The 14660-nt window shown below is 42.4% G+C and overlaps 1 protein-coding gene across 1 annotated transcript; it reads left to right on the top strand.

Moving 5' to 3' along the window:
• The first annotated feature begins 11830 nt into the window (after positions 1 to 11830).
• On the top strand, positions 11831 to 12775 carry LOC130046096 (olfactory receptor 9Q2-like). Its single transcript, XM_056139004.1, has one exon. It carries the CDS (start codon positions 11831 to 11833, stop codon positions 12773 to 12775), a length of 945 nt encoding a protein of 314 aa, XP_055994979.1.
• The last annotated feature ends 1885 nt before the right edge of the window (positions 12776 to 14660 follow it).

The following is a 14660-nucleotide window of genomic DNA, read 5'->3' as shown; positions in this document are numbered from 1 at the left end:
TTTATTATTTTTTTTTTATTTTAAGCACCATGACTTACAATATTGATAATGGCAGGGTTTCAAATGACACACCCTCCACCATTGTCCTATACCCTCACTCCTTATACTGATAAGCGTTCTATTAAGGCTAGTTCTCCTTTTCTGCTGCTTTTGAATATGTGGTTCTTGAATATTGTTGTTTCTTTATAGACCACATATAAGGGAGGATGTTCTGTGTCTGCCCCTCTTCTTCTAACTTCACTCAGCCCGATTATCTTCAGTCAAACCCTTGTAGCGGCAGATGGATGATTTGATCTGAGAGCCAAGCAGTATTCCAGTTTCTCAACTGTTCTTGGACACTTTTTTTTAAAATTAGTGTTGTTAATTTTTTTTAATTAGTGAAACACCATGAGGTACAGTTGTAGACTTACAAACTTTCGTGCTTGGGTTTCAGTTATACAATGATCAAGTAACCATCCCTCCACCAATGCTCATTCTCCATCATCAATGATCCTAGTAACCCCATCCCCCCCACCTCTGTGGCAGGGCATTCTCTTTTGCTTACTCTTTCCTTCAGAGTCTTGTAGTTTGCAATAGAGATATTGAGTGGCCATTGTGTTCAGTCTATAGTCTACTTTCAGCACACCTCTTGCATCCTGAGCAAGTCCCCTAAACATCCTTTACTTGGTGTTCCCTTCTCTATCTGAGCTGCCTTTTCAACCAGCATGTGATAGGGCTTGGTTTTTAAGGCACCAAAAAGGACCATGATTTCCTTCCTTTTGTTTCTAATTCTTTCACTTGAAATAAGCTTATGTACTCTTCTTTTTTTGAGTACTGTTGGTGAAGGTACCAGCAGAGGAACAAAGGCATGCAGGTCCTGGGGCTGAAATCTCCAAGCCTGCTCGGTTCAAGGCTGAGCATCCTCCACCCAGATCCTCCATCTTCAGTAGGCAGGGGTCACATCCACCAACTGGCCCCCTGGAGCCATGTAATCCCATCAACGGCCAAGACCCAGAGACTATAAAACCTAGCTCCCAGAAGCCTGCGGCTGCATTTGCGGCTGTGTGACATCTTATTATTTCTTTCTTGGGCTGGAGCGATAGCACAGCGGGTAGGGCGTTTGCCTTACAAGGGGCCAACATGGCCGACCCGAGTTTGATTCCTCCGCCCCTTTCGGAGAGCCCGGCAAGCTACCGAGAGTATTCGATATGCCAGACACAGTAACAACAAAATCTCCAATGGAGACGTTACTGGGCCCGCTCGAGCAAATTGACGATCAACGGGAGGGCCCTTTTTACTTTGTACAACCTGGCAGGCTACCGAATGTAAACTGCCCACACGGCAGTCTGGTAAACTCCCCATGGCATACCTAATATGCCAAATACCAGTAACAATGATGGGTCTCATTCTCCTAACCCTGAAAGAGCCTTGAATATGGCACTTTTTAAAATCTCAGGGCAAGGACGAAGGAGACTTTACTGGTGCCTGCTCGAGGCAATCGACGAACAACAGGATGATCGTGATTGTTGGTGAAGATAAAAGGAATATAGGGAGAAGATGGTCTGCCCCTAAGTGTGTATCCTGTGATAAGGGCGGCCCCATTATGTTGCTCAGTTTCTCCAACTGTAAAGTGCTAGAGCGGTTGGAATAGGAGGATTCTACGAGACCTTTGTGGGCTGACATTGTATATCTAAGCTTTAATTCTATTGAAGTATAGAATATTTGAGAAGACACCCCACATTAGTCTTACCACCCATTTCCTTCTGACAGGGACTATCAGAGCCTTCTGGGAGCCTGGGTTAGGGTGACAAGTGAGTCATCTTGGTGAGAATCAGGTAACTGAGAAGTATGGGGTGTTGCTGTGGTCATAGAAGACAAGAGATCCAGAGAGGAACTTTCCATGCTTTATGAAAGGGTACACATAAAGCTTAAAAGAAATCACCAAAAGTTATTGTCTTTCCAGTCCCTGCTGGTGATAGCCAGACTTGAAGGCAGAAATAAACATTAAGTGCTTGAGCACCACTGGGGTTTGTCTGCCCTCAGTTTGTCATTCATAATCACCCCGAGTTGTTAGTCTACCTACACCTCATTGGACATCTCAGAAGTTGAGTTAGAGTGGGAACTTCTCTCATTCTTCTTAGAATGGTGGAAAGCTATTCTTTTGTGTTTCTAGAACATCATTTACTCTTATCTGGCAAGGGAGTATTTCTTTGGTCTCACTCTTAAGTTCCCACTGATATTTCTATTTCCCTGTTGCTACTTTTTCTGGTCTCTGGTGATAGATCTGAGACAGGAACTTGACCAACATTGGTCAACTTTGTAACCTATTTATTTATTTTTGAAAGAAGACAGATTTTATTTGGAGGGTTTTTTGAAGGTGTTGAGGGGAAGTGAGTGAGGGGTAGGGGAGAGAGAGAGTGATGTGTTCAAGAGATAATGTGGGCTTCTCCAAGGGTGGAGAGAGCCCCTACACACATCCCAGCATTAGACATGAAAGCATGAAAGTACACATCTCAAGAGGGGAAGAGATGTGGGTGACACATGTGCTCGGGCACCACATGTGCTCAGTCATGTGGGCACAAGCAGCACATGGTCTCAGGCAGCATATATACCCTATAACCTATTTCTTAACTATATGATATCTGGGGACTTCCTGGGAAGTTTTAAAAATGATACAAGAAAGAGCGATTTCCCTTTTCTTTGTCATGGTAAACTTGGGTTAGTAAAGTAAGGGTAAAACCAGGAGCTATTTTTTTTCTCTTTTTTTGCAGAAGAAATAGTTTTAGAATGAAAAGACTGATACCAAGAGACAGTGATGAAAAAGAGTGATTTTGCTGATGTTTACTAAAGTCCTGAGAGTTTCTGTACTGAGTTGTCCTAGAGGGTTTTTTTTGATTTTTGGGTCACACCAGCGACGCACAGGGGTTACTCCTGGCTCTTCACTCAGGAATTACTCCTGGAGGTGCTTCAGGGACCATATGGCATGCTGGGAATCGAACCCGGGCCAGGTCAGCCACGTGCAAGGCAAACGCCCTACCCGTTGTGCTATCGCTCTAGCCCCCTGTTATTGAGGTTCTAGCTATTTCCTGATTGTGTTTCCTAAGATATTAAGATACCTTGAGTGAATTATTCCCTCTGTTTAAGCCATGATGTGTTTAGAATTATAACTGGGAAATATTCAGAAAGAAACTCAGGGGTGGGGATCGGGAGATATATCAAAAGACTAGAGTAGTACGTGCTTTAATTGTGGGAACCCCCAGATTGATCCCCAGTACTATATGGTTCTCCAAGTATTACTGGAAGTAGCCCACAGAATCATAGGTATTATCTAGGTATTATCGTGCTTCCAAGGAAGTTGAGGGGTTAAGTCAACCAGCTCCCAACTGTACCCCATTTACACCTCATTCTTTGTACTTGTCAGGTGAGGAGTTTAACTGTAGTGCTAAGTTCCTTCTGACTCTATATCACTCATGGACGTTTATAAAAGAAGTTCTGAGAAAGTATTGAGAAAACTCATAAAAAATACAGTGGAAGAAACCTGACCTAGGCCTAAATATTCCTGAGAGAAACTGGAGAATAAGGGCAGGAGTTATTTTCAAGAATTATAACTGAATCCAGATGAACTTGCTTGATGACTTGGTCACATTTTGTTGGGAGCCTCTTCTATATTTAAGATGAAACAAGGATCACTGGGTAAACCAGTCTGGCCTCAAAATGTCACAGCTTGGGAATTCAGTGAACTAATTCAGTCATTAACTGTCTTCCTATTCAGAAACTTCAGTATGTTTTCTTGTGAGGAAGAAAATCTGATTCTTTTTTTACTACTAATATTACCTTTAAATTCTTGTGTATTATAAGAGCCTATAAAATTCTGCATCTCTACATGTGAGTGAAGGCAGGATTACCAATGGATGAACTGATGCAGCAGGATAAATCTTTCCAAAGAAAATTATAGGCATTCAAGCAGTCCTATTGAATTGGCCTGAGATCTCACTAAATATGGGTGGGAGAAATACATCGTACTTGCACAAAACCTAATACTTCCTCTGAGCTGCAAATTATGACTCTGACTATAAAGAATAGTTTTCCATGTAAAGATGTTCAAGAAGTCAAGAAGTGAGCTTTTTTTTTTGAGGGGGTGCAGTGCAACCAGAAGTTCAACCTATATTACCTACTAGCCGAGTCCATCAGCAGCCTGATGGTCACCTCAGGCTTCTTGATACCCCAAAGACTGAACAAACCAAGGTAAATTGAAGGGGGCAGGTCAGCCTGGTGCCCACCCAAGCAGAGCCCCAGCAGCTGCTTGCTTCCACAATCCAAAATTGCCATCATGCCCCTGGCTGGACTCTAACGTCACAGGATGGACTTCACCAAGATATTCACCTGTTGAAAATTTGTATAAGTGGGTTTTGTGTCTGAAATCTTTAGGCTTTCTTGAAGTTGAGATGGGCTACCTCCATGTATTTCCCTGTACTTTTGGAAACCTTGGCTGTCACATACACACCTGAAGGCTGCCATTTAGTTAAAAAAGCTACCACAATCTTACCTTCCAAATAAAAATACTGAACACCCTGAACAAACACAATTACCTCTTAGCACCGGTATTGCAAACCACAATGCATAAAAGGAGAGAATGAAAAAAAAAGTGCTTGCCATAGAGGCAGGCTTGGGGTGTGTGTGTGTTGGGGGACAGTGGGAGGGAAAAGGCAGGCATTGGTAGTGGGAAATGTACACTGGTGGGAGGGTGGATGTTGCAACATTGTATGACTGAAATTCAACCATGAACAGTTTTGTTATGGTCTATCTTATGGATATTCAAAAAAAATTTTTTTTAAAGTACTGGACTTTTTAAAGTGTCTGAAGACCTTTTGAAAATATTAAGAATTGGGTTTCTTAAAGGGTATTTGGAGGATCCTCCCAGGAGGGGAGATGCATGTTGAAAGTAGACTATGGACTGAACATGTTTGCCACTCAATGCCTCTTTTGCAGATCACAACACCCAAAAGGAGAGAGAGAACAAAAGGGAATGCCCTGCCACAGAGGCAGGGTGGGCTGGGGGGGGGGGGGATGGGGGGGCGGGAGGGATATTATCCATGGTGGTGGAAAATGGGCACTGGTGGAGGGATGGGTATTTGATCATTGTATAATCGAAACCCAAGCACAAAAATTTGTAAATCTACAACTGTACCTCATGGTGTTTCACTAATAAAAATAAAATTTAAAATAATTGGGTTTCTATATGGATATGATCATACAGATGATCCAGAAAACCTACTGCATTTACCCAAGAAAGAGATATTTGCTCCTCTATGTTCATTACTGTGCTATCTGCACTAGTTGAGATATGGAAACAATCTAAGTGCCCAAGAATAGATGAGTGGATAAAAAAAAACTACGGTTTAGAGGCCATAGTGATAGTACAGTGGGTAGGGCACTGGCCTTGTGTGCAGCTGATCTAGGTTCAATTCCTGACACCCCATTAAGCTCACTAGTGATCACTGAATACAGAGCCAGGAGTAAACCAGGTTGTTAGGTATGGCTCCACCCCCCACTATTCCCTCCCACCCTGTATACACACACACACACACACCAAACAAACGTGGAAAATGGAATATTACTCAGCTATAAGAAAAGATGAAATCATGCACTTTGCTGCTACCTGTATGGACCCAGATGGTAAAGGTAAAGGTAAAGGCCCTCCCGTTGATCGTCGATTTGCTCTAGCGAGCCCAGTAACGTCTCCATAGGAAACTTTGTTGTTACTGTGTCTGGCATATCGAATACTCTCAGTAACTTGCCGGGCTCTCCGAGAGGGGCGGAGGAATCGAACTCGGGTCGGCCATGTTGGCTGCTTGTAAGGCGAACGCCCTACCCGCTGTGCTATCGCTAATAGTCAGTTATAAGGAGATCAAGGGATAAAGAAAGAGCTCTTTCATCTGTGGACTATAAGGAAACATAGCAAGGGACTAACAAAGGTCCAATCTGAGAGTTAGTTTAGAGAACTGAATATGCACGGTTGGGTGGGGAGTAGGAGTGGGAAAGGGCCTTGAGATATTGGTAAAAGGTTGCTGAAACTCTGATGGTGGCACACTGATGGTGTGGTTGTACGGTTGTGAGTGTGATATTGGAACATTGTATGCCTGAAACTCTATTTTTAACGATATTATTGTAAATTATGGTGCCTAAAAATTTTAATCCCCCCTCCCAAGAACCAGAAATTGAATCTAGGGCTTCACATAGGCAGGGTGGGTATTATACCAGTGAGTCACATTTCCTTCCTAAAGAGGGAATTTTGGAAAAAGAGAGTTAATCCTGACAATACAGTCAGATTGTGCAATCATTTATGTTTAGAAAAGTGAAACCATATGGGGTTAAGAAGAATGCTTAGTCTATCCTTTCTCCCTGGCTCCAATACATCTTAGAGGAACAAAAGCATGCCTAAATACTTGAAGAGATTTCTACTATAATCTGCTTGCTCTGAAACTTAGATCTATCTCTGTCTAGTCCCTTTCTAACAGACAAGAAAGTGCAGATGTAGAGGGAAGAAATTTCCAACTCCCCAACTCTTTTCAAACCTGGATTTCAAGGATTTTCTTTTGAGGGTTTTCACTATAGAATAGTTTAGGATTTAAGACTATACATTCAAGAGTCAGGCTACATAGGTTCAAATCCAAGATCTGCCCTTTTCTCTGGGATATGGGGTGACCCATTTAAACTCTGCAATTAAATTTTCTCATCTCTTTAAAATTGGGATTAAACAGTACCAAACTGTTTTGTGGACTAAATTAACTAATACTTCTCTCTCTTTCCCTCTCTCTTGCCATCCATTAATGTATCTCCTATAATATTACAAGAGTGAATTGGCATTGGTTGAGCAGTTTAAATAGTTCTTGCCACTGTTATCCTGTCGAACTTCCCTTTTTACATTCTGTATTAGTTATTTCCATGTCCTGCAGGAAATCAAAGCTGGCCTTAGGAACAAACTACTAAACTTTTACTTTAGTTTTAGAGGTCTCAGTTGTTAGAGTGTGTGAAATTTTGATCTATGCTTCTGAAATTCATTCTGCTTCCTGTCTGAAAGAGGATCTCATGTGACTGAATCATTTTAGTAACTACCCAGTAATGGTTTTCAATTCTATTGCAGCTTCCTGAAAGTAGGGTCCTGATGGCCTCTACAGCTTATTTGACTTGGGGTACTGAGTGTGATGAGGCTGTACCATTTTTGAAACAGCACTCAGGAGTTTAGTCATTGCCTTGACTATTCAAGTTGAAGGGCAGTTTCTTTTAAAGAGCAAGACAGTTTCTTGGAAGGATGTGCCCCATACCCAGCCCTCTCCCAATTTCTTCTCCAACAGGGACAATTGCTCTAGGGGCAGCCAGCCCGACAGACTCAAAGGAGCCAGATCCTCGGATGAGTCATCAGGAGATGCTTGTTCTTGGAATGCTTACGGCTCTGCTGGCTGGCATTTGGTCAATTGCAGAACTGTTTGAGAGCTGCACTGCCTGAAGGAGCATTCTTCCTGAGTAGCTCTCGTTCTAGAAGATGCTAATCTGCTTTCAATCAAAGAAAGGCTCTGTGGTCAAATGTTTTGTGCAATGGTCTGTTAAAGCAAGTTGACATGGTTTCTTAAAGGATCTCTATGATCCTTAAATAGTCTGATGTGCAATGATTTTCTGAATATGCGTAGGCAACAGAACACTGATCTTATTCAAGTTTTGCTCTTCCAACAAGTAGATGTATAATCTTATCTGTATCTAGGTAGGATTTTTGTTTTATTTTGTTTTGAGGTCATACCTGGAAGTTATCAGGGCTTACTCCATGCTCTGTACTCCGGGATCATTTCTGGTGGGCTAAGGGGACCATTAAGGTGCTAGGGATCAAACCTAGTTCAGCCACATGCAAGGCAAATGCCCTATCCACTGTATTATTGCTCTGACCATATCTAGATAGATTTAAAAAATGTATGAGACAGAGAGACATTAACCCCACCCCAACAATCTTATGTCTGCTGTAAGGAAGAAAAATGCTGATAGGAATTTGGGGAAATCATATTCTATAAGCACACATTTAAGAAATATTTTTTTTATTTATGCCCTAGTGTGCAGAGGATTCACAAGTCTAAAACTCCTGAGAATACTTTCCAAAGCAGTGTCATCTCTGTATAGAATCTTTGGAGAGTAGCTATATTTGACACTCCCTGGGGAGAAGTTCTTGATAATACAGAGGCCTATGTTTCTTGGACGATGCTCCTAATCAGAATTTGGAGGCAAGTGAGAGGTGGGACTATGAATAAGTTCCAATCTATGCCCACTGAAGTTTGAGAACTAGAGCTCTGGAGGAGATATCCGTCATTGTAAAGAATTTTCTCTGATTCCTAGCAAATGTCTATTTGTAATCTGCTCACACTTGCCTCTCCTACATTTCATCTTATGATCCTGCATTACCATTCTCTATTCTAGCCAAGTGGTAAACTTTCAGAGTCACCAATTATAGCATGTTTTGGCGATGGAGAGCCAGAGTTTGTTTTTGCAAAAACAGCTTCCTTGAGGGATCACATCCCAAAAGGTCCCTCTATTCCCCAAAGAATGGATTTCCACCACATGAAAGCAAGACAAATCAGAGAAATTCCCACTGCACTCCTGCTTCAGTATTATCAGATAGGGAAGGATTATGAAAAATATTTGACAAAATTCTTAATGATTGTATAGGATACCTTGAAAAATACTGTCCTTTTGATATAAGGCATAAATGAGACTGCTATAGGAACCAGTCTCATTAGAACCTACTGAGAGATGGCAGGATATCAACTGGAGCTTTGGGGAGTTGGAAACAGAAGCAAAATATCAAAATATATTAGCTTCCTTTTTAGGAAATCACGTAATGAATTGAGTCTCTCTGGGGACTCACCTCAGGAACCAATTAGGGTATGATGCTGGGTTAGTGAATACAAGACACACCACCAGCAAGAACTAGAGCTCAGAGAGGAGGAGGAGGTGAAGGAGAAAGAAAGAGAGTGGGAGAGAGAGTGAGAAATAGAGATAGAGTGTGAAAAAGCGAGAACAAGAGAGAGAGAGACAGACAGATAGAATAGCACTATTATCCTGGATTGGGTCTGAAAAGGGTTTTGGGAATCTCTAGGACAGAGATGTACTGTTTTGCCAAGGAAGAGAGCAAAACTAAGGACTCTACAAAGTGAGATTAAGATATAGACGTTTTGGGAGAAAAGCCATCTCAGACACATTGCTATGTTTTTGGACTCATAGAGCATTATTGTGTATTGAAAGAAAACCAAGACTCATTTAATGACTTTTGCAGGTTTAGGCATCTAGTTTGGGTGCACTGAAACTTCAGTAGATTTTCGATGGATTGGCAGAGGAAATACTAAACAAAGGAGGAATGCACTGAGGACGTGGAATTCAGGTATGTATAGTTCAAACTCAGCTCCTGGCTCCCAGATTTAATTTCTGTTTTATTTTATTTTATTTATTTTATTGGGCTGGAGCCTTACAAGCGGCCAACATGGCCGACCCGAGTTTGATTCCTCCGCCCCTCTCGGAGAGCCCGGCAAGCTACTGAGAGTATTCGATATGCCAAACACAGTAACAGCAAAGTCTCCAATGGAGACGTTACTGGGCCCGCTCGAGCAAATCGACGATCAATGGGAGGGCCTTTACTTTACTTTACTTTATTTTATTATCTCTAATGAGTTAGCTCAGGATTGGCCTTGATACTGGTGCATCAAGTAATCAAACATGATCAAATAACTGTTCAGCCTATTCTAGAACTCTGTTAAAGGTCCCTAAATCCATTAACCCAGGTTCTCCCAACAGCACTTAGATAATACCAGGCTGCAGAACTATTTCTGCTTTAAATTTATATTTATTCCCCAACTACTGCTTTTATTAGGGATTGTGAGAACAAGCAAATAATGACTTAGGAGCTTTGTTAGGTACTAAAAGGGGCTTATGTTTATTCTTCTGATTCCAAGGTTGATGCTACTTAGAAAAACAAAAACACAAACAAAAACCCCTTCACAAGCCCATCTGCTCTAATTAGGATAACAGCTGCTTATTAAGAAACACGTTGTTGAACCAAGAATAGAAATATTCCTACAAGCAGAGACCATTGCTGACTGCCAAGGATTTTTTTTTGTCTTGGTTCGTGCTCTTTTGTTCAGGGGCTATACATTTTCCTTCCTTAAAACAATCATTAAAAATGTAAACAGTCACCATCTATCTGTGGAGTACCTTTATTCTAGTGCATGCTTGCCTCGGTTTTTTAAAAAAATTTTTATTAGTGGAAACACCATGAAGTACAGTTGTAGACTTAAAAATTTTTGTGCTTGGGTTTCAGTTATACAATGATCGAGTACCCATCCCTCCACAAGTGCCCATTTTCCATCACCACTGATCCCAGTATCCCTCCCACCGCCATCCTCCCCATCCCACCCTGCCTCTGTGACAGGGCATTCCCTTTTGTTTTCTCTCTCCTTTTGGGTGCTGTGGTTTGCAAAAGAGGAATTGAGTGGCAATCCTGTTCGGTCTATAGTCTACTTTCAGTTGCCTCAGTTTTACTCTATGCATTAGCCCTTTCTCATAAACAGGGAAGATTTTATGATTCCTATTTGGCAGAAGAGGAAATTGAGATTTAGAGAGGTTAAGCACCTTGAATAAGACCCAACAGCTACTTGTGGATAAAGTGGTGAATTCAAGTGCTGACTTTTAAGCCATAAAATAATTTGTCGTTTCATTCTTACTATCATACACACACTCATCACTTTCTATCTGATATCACTATGAGCTCAAGAGTTACCTCATTTCATGTTAGATTGCAATGTTCACCTATGGGACATCTAACTGAAAACTTGATTATTACAAGTGACTTTTAAAAATTTTGATTAAAGCATGATGATTTACAAACCTATTCATAGCTAAGTTTTAAACAAACATTGTTCCAGCACTAGCCCCACCAGTGTCAACCTCCCTCCACCAAGATTCCCAGGGTCCCTCCCCTACCCCCTCACCCCTAGCCTACCATCTTGATGGGTACCTTTCTAATTTAGTTGTTAGAGTTTGGGTCTCATGATTTCTGCATTGTTGATTCTGTGGTTTGGAGTAAACTCTGTCATGCCTAAATACCCCCAAATACCTGGGTCCCCTTGACCCCTGCCCCTATTGTTTCTCATCTGATTCTCTCTTCACCTCTACTTGCTTTCCTTCCTTTTCTTCCCTGTATTCTGGGGTGAAGAATGGCCTAGATATCCTCTCTTTAAACATTGCATTCCCTTAACTCATTGTTCTAAACACCACTGCATTATAACACTGTCCTCCCGTTGTTCATTGATTTGCTCGAGCGGACACCAGTTATGTCTGTCTCCATCGTGAGACTTGTTGTTACTGTTTTGGGCATATCTAATACCCCACAGGATGCTTGCCAGGCTCTTTCCTGCGGGCGGGATACTCTTGGTAGCTTGCCAGGCTTTCCGAGAGGGGTGGAGGAATGGAACCCAGTTTGACCAAGTGCAAGGTAAACACCCTACCCGCTGTGCTATCGCTACCATACGTAAATGAAATTATCCTGTTTCTCTGGCTTATTTCATTTTAACATGATATCTTCCGGTTCCATCCATTATTGCTTGAGGGGGCTTTTTTGTTTGTTTTTGTTTGGGGACCACCAGGGATTACTCCCGGTTTTGCACTCAGGACTAGCTCCCGGTGGTACTCAGGAGACCTTGTGGGATGCCAGAGCTAGAACCCGCAAAGCAAACGCCCTACTCTCTGTGCTATCTCTGTGGCCCTTCACCTGGCTCTGTTGGCTTAGCCCTAAGCAGGTGCAGCGCCCACCCAATGGATGGCCCCCCAGAACGACACCACGGTGACCGAATTCTTCATGATCACTTTCACTGAGCACCCCGAATGGGGGCTTCCCCTCTTCCTGTTGTTTCTGAGCTTCTACCTCTTCACTCTGCTGGGCAACGCGGCCATGCTCCTCCTGATCCGCAAAGACCGCCGGCTCCACACGCCCATGTACTTCTTCCTCAGTCACTTGTCCTTCGTGGACATCTGCTACTCCTCGGCCATCGTGCCCCAGTTGCTGGCCGTGCTGCTGCATCACGGTGTGCTCATCTCCCTGGCTGGCTGCGCCGCTCAGTTCTTCCTCTTCACCTTTCTGGCATCCATCGACTGCTACCTCCTGGCCATCATGGCCTATGACCGCTACGTGGCCGTGTGCCAACCCCTGCTCTACGTCACTATCATGACGGAGAAGGCGCGCTCGGGCTTGGTGGTGGGCGCTTACCTGGCCGGCTTCTCCAGTGCGTTCGTGCGCACCGTCTCGGCCTTCAGCCTCACCTTCTGTGGCCACAACGAGATCAACTTCATTTTCTGCGACCTGCCGCCTCTGCTGAAACTCACCTGCGGGGACAGCTACACCCAGGAGGTGGTGATCGTGGTGTTTGCCCTTTTTGTCATGCCTCTGTGTATCGTGGTCATCTTGGTGTCTTACCTGTTCATCGTCTTGGCCATCCTGCGGATTCGCTCGGCGGGGGGCCGGTCCAAGACCTTCTCCACCTGCGCCTCCCACCTCACCGCCGTGGCTCTCTTCTTCGGGACCCTCATCTTCATGTACCTGCGAGATAACTCCCGCCAATCATCCGAGGAGTACCGAGTGGTGTCCGTGCTCTACACGGTGGTGACGCCCATGCTGAACCCCCTTATCTACAGCCTGAGGAATAAGGAGGTAAAGGATGCTGTGATGAAAATTCTCAACCGATCCAAGACCTTGAGAATGTCCTAGATGGACTCTGAAATAGAGTCATCCCTGAACTTCTCCATCCTTTCTGTCTTTCTTCACCTATTACCTACGTGGACGACTTTCCAGTCAGCCCTTCTTGTAATCGCTCCTGAACTTCCCACATCATTGACTTTTGTGACTTATTGCTCGATGCCATGCCCGTCATTGTCTGACCTGTGATGTTTGCACATATTTGATGTTGTCCAAATATCACAACTAGAAAATACACTATATGCAAGGAAGAATATTATTTTTATTTTATTTTTTCATACGTTTTTGATAACTTCTGGAGGTTTTCAGGACTTTCTCTTGACTCTGTACTTGGGGATCACTCCTGACAGGGCTGGGGGATTTTAAGAGGTACCAGGGTTGGCTGCGTGGAAGGCAAGCACCCTCTGTACTATTGCTCCAGTCCCTGGAAGTAAGCATTTTAACCTGAGATTCTTTATTACCCAGTGCTTAGCAAACCACCTAGCACATGAAAATCTCTCAATAAATATTTGATGAACAAACCTTTGGTTCCATTGTCTATATTTTACATTTTGACTTTCTTAGGTTTTAGTTTTCTTGCCTGCTAAGTGGTCTTGTCTATTTTATGGAACTAAAGCATGAATGAGAGGGATCATGTGTGTTTTAGGAACTAGTGACTGTTGAAAGAAGTACATTGTTTGGCACAAGAAGTATTCAACAAATGGAACAAAAGGTACTTGGAAAATAAAAAAGTTATTGCAAACGCAATTAGTATCCTAGTTTAAAGATCTTTTCTAGTGTCCATCGTTCTTTTTGTTATTTCCCTTATTACTGTTTTTGTGAATTTTAACACTTAACATCAATGACAATGATAATAGTGGGCTAGGTAGCATAACATTTGTTAAATAATTTTCAACTTCCATGATTTGCAATTCTTATTAAAGGAATTACATGATTAAATTATGCACTGTAGCACTGTTTTCCTGTTGTCATCGATCTTCTCAAGAGGACACCAGTAATGTCTCCATTGTGAGACTTGTTCCTGTTTCTGGCATATCAAATAGAACACAGGTAGCTTGCCAGACTTTGCCGTGCGGGTGGAATACTCTTGGTAGCTTGCCGTGCTCTCAGAGAGAGGCAGAGGAATCACACCCAGGTCAGCCACGTGCAAGGCAAACACCCTCCCCGCTATGCTATTGCTCAAGCCGAGTAAAGTTTCTAAGAAGTTTAATCTTTACCACGATTGGTAAAGATATCCATTTGAATTTAACTAATTTAGTTCCTACCCAATACTTTCAAATTTGTGTAATATTTACCAACATCTTTGCGAATATTTCAAATATATTGATCTCAATAATGACAACATACACACTATAGCTGTTTACCTTAAATTTTAAAAAACAAACAAAAGACATCGACAGTAAGTTTTAATGATCAGAGTGGCTGTAAGAAATTGAGGGAAGGGAAGTCGAAGAATTGGAGGGAGAAATGAGGTTGTCTAGAAGTCAGGTAATTAATTATACTGCTGCCATATCAAGAGAAACCACTGGAGCACAACAGAGTACAACAGGGAAGGTGCCTTGAACATGGCTGACCCGAATTCAATCCTTGGCACCCCATATGTTCTCCTGAACTGTCCAGAGTAATTACTGAGCAGAGACCAGGAGTAACCCTGTTACACTGTTGTTTGTAGCCCATCCCCACCCCTCAAAAAAAAAAAAACCTTTAAAAAAGAGTTAAATCATTAACTTTTGAAGATTTAATTTGTGCAACTAAAACATGAGGTACAGAAGAAGAGATGACTTCAAATCTAGCCTGTGTACCATTTTAATCTTAATATTAATAAAATAAAGGTATTTCATTATCTAGCTTCAAACTATATTATAAAGCTACAGGGATAAAAACAGCATGATATTGG

This window comes from Sorex fumeus, unplaced genomic scaffold (assembly GCF_029834395.1).
Source record: "Sorex fumeus unplaced genomic scaffold, SorFum_2.1 ptg000007l, whole genome shotgun sequence".
Lineage (NCBI taxonomy): Eukaryota > Metazoa > Chordata > Mammalia > Eulipotyphla > Soricidae > Sorex > Sorex fumeus.
This window is presented reverse-complemented; position numbering and strand designations above follow the sequence as displayed.